The sequence below is a fragment of the Sceloporus undulatus genome, chromosome 4 (genome assembly GCF_019175285.1).
Source record: "Sceloporus undulatus isolate JIND9_A2432 ecotype Alabama chromosome 4, SceUnd_v1.1, whole genome shotgun sequence".
In the NCBI taxonomy this organism is placed as follows: domain Eukaryota; kingdom Metazoa; phylum Chordata; class Lepidosauria; order Squamata; family Phrynosomatidae; genus Sceloporus; species Sceloporus undulatus.
In genome coordinates, this window is record NC_056525.1 from 64,667,700 (window position 1) to 64,673,166 (window position 5,467).

General features: G+C 43.0%; 1 protein-coding gene across 2 annotated transcripts in view; it reads left to right on the forward strand.

The window, feature by feature from the left end:
- Positions 1 to 3,764: 3,764 nt before the first annotated feature.
- The window catches only part of ILRUN (inflammation and lipid regulator with UBA-like and NBR1-like domains), a 62,799-nt gene continuing 61,096 nt past the window's right edge, over positions 3,765 to 5,467 (forward strand). The window contains exon 1 of one of the 2 annotated variants that reach the window (XM_042462170.1): positions 3,765 to 4,112. In XM_042462170.1, the coding sequence (XP_042318104.1) occupies positions 3,955 to 4,112 (158 nt within the window). In that variant the 5' untranslated portion in view covers positions 3,765 to 3,954. The remainder of the gene's footprint in view (positions 4,113 to 5,467) is intronic. The other variant, XM_042462171.1, reaches the window with a different exon arrangement.

Sequence of the window (5,467 nt, forward strand, 5' to 3'; positions counted from 1 at the left end):
ACATACATGCCGCTCTGCACTTCCGGCAAAAATGAAAACAATGTCTATGATTCCTGTGACGGCGGCGCTCTAGGACTCTCGCCTCTCTATTGTATAAAGTGAAAACCTTTGCATAACTTGGCATTTAAAGAGCAGCGCCAGCGGCGGCGTTTGGAGCTTGTGACTGTATTGTCATGGCTTTCTGCTTCCCAGAATGCCAAGAGACAAGCTCAGGGCCTTACAGTCTCCTGTCCAAAACACACACTGCAGAAATAATCCAGTTTGGGACTGCTTTAACTGCCCTGGCTCAGTGCTAGGGAATCCTGGGAGCTCTCTCTGACAGAGAAGGCTCAATGTCTCACAAAACTACAGTTCCCATATTGCCATAGATAGCACTGAGCCAGGGCAGTCAAAGCAGTCTCAAATTGGATTGCTTCTGCAGTGTAATTGGGACCATTCTTTCTCTTCTTTGCACCCTCCCAACCTCCCTGTGACAAATTAGTCTTGTGGAGCAGTCTGCTTCAGCCTCTGTCTTCAGTGGCAATGCCACTAGCCTGACCCTGGTAACGTTTCCCAAGGCTTCATGAGCCCCCTACTATGAGGACATGGCATCCCCCAAGGCTGATCCTTCTAATAGCACCATCCTTCTCATCTGAGAATTTGGAGAATTCAACAACCCAATATATAAAGTATCTTTATTTCTTCTTACTCTCAAAACACTTGTCTCTAAGTGTCTTCAGATAATTAAATAATAATAATTGGATATAATGCTTTTGCAGACAGCTCACTCTATGCTGAAAAATGGCACCCGCTGGTGTCACGGTCATTGTATAACACAGTTAAAGTGACATGTATTTAAAGAGTGAAATATCACGCATGTAATACATACAGATCTTTAATGTCGTTCTAGTCAAATCGTAAGACAGTGAATGTGTGTGATTAAAAACAACGCACATACTTATGTCAAAATATTTAATTGGAATTTATTACCTTTCTTCAGGCATAATATTTCTAATTATTGGACCTATTAAATTTTACAGTTATGAGTCAGATGAATTAGTCAGGTATAATCACATAGCAAATGGAATACCTATGTAACAATAACAGATGCTGTTTAGTGTATGTCAAGAGATCACTTGTGTTAAAAATGTGAACTTCTTCCATTGGCCAGGACAATAGGTATGTGTTAAAGTTTGATTTAAATACTCATTTTTGCTTTTCTCATGTAAAAACATACAGCCATGATCTCCAATGGAGTAAAACTACATTTACAGCCCTTTATTTCTTTTGAAAGAGTGTGTGTGTGTTTAGCAGCTTTGCCTGTAGGTGCTGTTTAAACTGGACTTTCTGGCAAAACCAGATTATTGCAGCAAACTGGTTCAAAGATATTCTTGTCAACAGTATGAGTCAGACAGAGCTGCTTGTTAGCACCACTACTGTTCAGTCTTTATATCAGTAATAATGTAACTAAGGTCCAAAACATACTGCACAAATAATCCAGTTTGAGACCAATTTAAGCTCCCTGGCTCAGTGCTAGGGAATTCTGGGAACTGTAGTTTTGTGAGACATCTAGCTTTCCCTGCCAGAGAGCTTTGGTGCCACAATAAACTGCAGTTCCCAGGATTCCCTAGCACTGAGCCAGGGCAGTTAAAGCGGTCTCAAACTGGATTATTTCTGCAGTATGTATTTTGGACCTATGTTTCGAAACCATACTGTGGGTCTTGTATGGCATACAGTATAGAGAAATGTTCCAAGAAATGTAAGGCTCTGCATTTGTGGTGTGGGAGAGATAGAGGATATTTCACAGTATTTATTCTATTTATCAAAGCCCCAGGAAGAGATTCTTGGGATAGATTTTACTGTCCTCTCAGGGTCAGAACCATTATGTGAAATTATGCTGGTTACTATTAGACTGCGATCCGTATGTTACACATAAAATAGCCTTATTTGCTAAAGCTACTAAAAGTATTTGTGCTCCTTATTTGAAAGATATTGCTATTGACTGTGCAGGGGATTCACTACTCTGATTTTTGTATGGATTTACATGTATATGTTTTTCAGTTTTTTATATTGGATTTGTAATGACTTTTAGTCAAATAAATGACTGGCTGGCTGGTATACACAGCTGGGAACTGGAAGCCCCACTGAATTTAGTAGGGTTCATCTCCGAATAAACATGCATACTATAGACCTGTATGTGTTTCTCGTCTACATCATTTTGTTCTGATGATGTGCCACATTTTACTTTCAGTACTTAAGAAAACACTGCAAAGTTAGGAATTTAATGTTTTATAAACAAACAAGCAAAGTGTTTATAGAAACGATTTCATTCCCCTCCAGTTTATTAAGTATTTATTAATTAAATATATGTCTTATGTATTAGACAAAAGTGTAATTAGAAAAATAGATTAAGAAAATGCATAAGAAACATTAAACTCAACACTGTGGGCAAGTCACACTCTCTCAGCCTCAGAGGATGGCAATGGCAAGCCCCCTTTATAGGTTTGTCTTAGGGCCACCATACGTTAAAAAATGACTTGGAGGTATAGAATCACTCTCTGTCTTTCTATACTGTTGTCCTGTACATCCAAGTACTGTACAGCAATTATACACATACAAACACAAATTTTGTTTCTAGTGTGTCAAGCCTGCAATTCTATGCATACTCCCTTGGAAGCAATATACCCTGAAGGACTCTGAGGGATGTAATTTGTTCCCAGTAAACACGCATGGCTCTGGAGACTAGGGTCCAAATCCCCACTCAGACAGGCAGGAAACCCGTTGGGTGACCTCACACTCTCTCAGCCTCAGAGAGAGCCAGCGTGGTTTCAGTGTAGGACTAGGGCTTTGGAGATCAGGGTTCGAATTTCCACTTGGCCATAGAAACCCACTGGGGAGATGTTCACACGGGAGGAATTTCTTCCAATGAAAAGAAAGTAGGGCCAGAATGCATTCACGTGAATTTGCTAGTTCAGTGAATTTATGTGAATTCGAATTGCTTTCAAACTGATTTCCCATTGTCCGAAAAGATTGCTGTTGCCTGAAATTACATGTGATCAACTCTCATGCAATAATGTGAAACCCCATGATTACATTCAGACTGACTTCCCATTGCCCAAAATTGCGTGTGGTAGTCTATGACACAATAACGTGAAACTCCATGATTGTGTTTGGATTGCCATTGGCTTATACTTCCAGTTTCCCTTGTCTGATAACATCCAGGGTGACCCTGAGGAAGTCACACTCTCTCAGCCCCAGTAACAAAATATATGCATCAGGTAAGTCTGTAAAAGCATTGTGCCTCAAATAAAAGATGCTTGCGCTTTAGCTACGCAACCAGGGCTTTTGGAAAGGTACTACTGTGTTTCACAGAAGTCCTTTTGGATGTCTGCGGCGGGGGACATTTTCCAGAGTCCTCTATGCTGCTGCCTTGTCAGGGCAGGCAGGGCGGCCAGAGGTCCCCCTTCCTAGATTATATTATATTATACACATTGTATAATCTAATTATTATATTACATTATAACATGCAATATTATATTATATATAATAATGTAATATAAAGATATATTTCTTGGAAGGTCACCATGACGACAGGAGGATTCTGCCGCGAACCGTCGTACAAAAAAAGGCCTTCCTCGGCCTCCGTCCGTTTGCGGAGAACATCGTTTGTAAACAACAACAACAACCCTTCCCCTTCGCTCTACTGCGGCGGGAAGATGTTTGTGTCCTGCGGCGTGACGTCACCACGTCTATGACGCGGCCGCGCTGCGTGCCGACGCCGGCGTGCCTTGCGTGCCCTGGCTGCTCTGCTCTCTCGCTCTCTCGCTCTGTGGCTGCCGCTGGCTCCCCCTCCCCCGCGCGGCGCTGAGGCAGAGGCTGAGGCGCCCGGGGCCTAGTGGAAGAGGCCGGGCTGGCGCGGGCGGAGAGGCTCCCCACGCCGCCGCCGCCGCCACCGCCGCCGCCACCGGCCCCGCCATGGAGGGGATGGACGTGGACCTGGACGCCGAGCTGATGCAGAAGTTCAGCTGCCTGGGCACCACCGACAAGGACGTCCTCATCGGGGAGTTCCAGCGCCTTCTCGGCTTCCAGCTCAGCCCCGCCGGATGCGCCTTCTTCCTCGACATGACCAACTGGTACAACAACAACAACAAGGCCCCGGGAGGGAGGGAGGGAGGCGGGGGCCCGGGCCCGTCGTCGCCAGGCCCTGCTGGATCCCGCGGGGTGGTTTCACTCATGGACTGGGTTACATCTGCACTGTATTAATCATCCGGTTTGGTAGCGCTTTAAATGTCATGGGGAAGGGCTCCAGGCGGTGGAATTCTGGGAATGGTAGTTTGTTGTGGCACCGGTGCAACAACACACGACCCTTCCCAGAATTCCACCACCTGGAGCCCTCCCCCTCGACATTTAAAGCGCTACCAAACCGGATGATTAAAGCAGTGCAGAGGCGCGAGGGCCGAATGTTGGTGCACATCGCCTGAAGGTGGATCAGCTCCGCCAGGTATAAACAACCTCAGTGTGAGGCTTCTTCCCTGTAAGGAGAAGCAGCACAAGTGCCTCCACTATCTTACACACAGAGATATACACACGCACGCGTATGTATACACAAATATACACACACACATAAATACACACACACACACATATATATATATGAGAGAGAGATACATATACACATATAGAGAGACACTCAGATACACACACATATATACATGTATATACATATACACACATATATGTTTATATATGTGCGTGTGTGTATAGACACACATATACAGGTATATACATATACACACATGTATACACACACATGTATGTAAATATGTATACATACACATATAAACACATACACACAAATATATACTTATATATACATATATACACCACATGTATACACACATATACATACACCCACACACCTATATGTGTGTGAATATATATATATATAGAGAGAGAGAGAGAGAGAGAGACATACACACATATACATATACACATATATAGAGAGACACATACACAGAGATATATGCATTTGTATGTATACATATATATACACACATATACATATATGCATACACACATATGTATGTAAATATATATATATATACACACACACACACACACATATATATGTATATATAGAGGGAGACACACATATGTGATACATGCAAGCGTATGTGTGCATGTGTATATATAGACACACACACACAGACAGAGTCGGCCCTCTATATCCACGGATTCCTCATCCACACATTCTGATAAAAAAAGTATGAATTCCAAATAGTGAACATTGATTTTGCCATTTTATATAAGGCACAGCATTTTACTGTGCAGTTGTATTTAATGGGATTTGACCATCCATGGATTCGGTTATCCATGGGAGGTCCTGGAGCCAAACCCCAGTGGATAATAAGGGTCCACTGCATACACATACATGTATACACACACACACACACATATACGCACACCCACTACACACATACACTCGCCT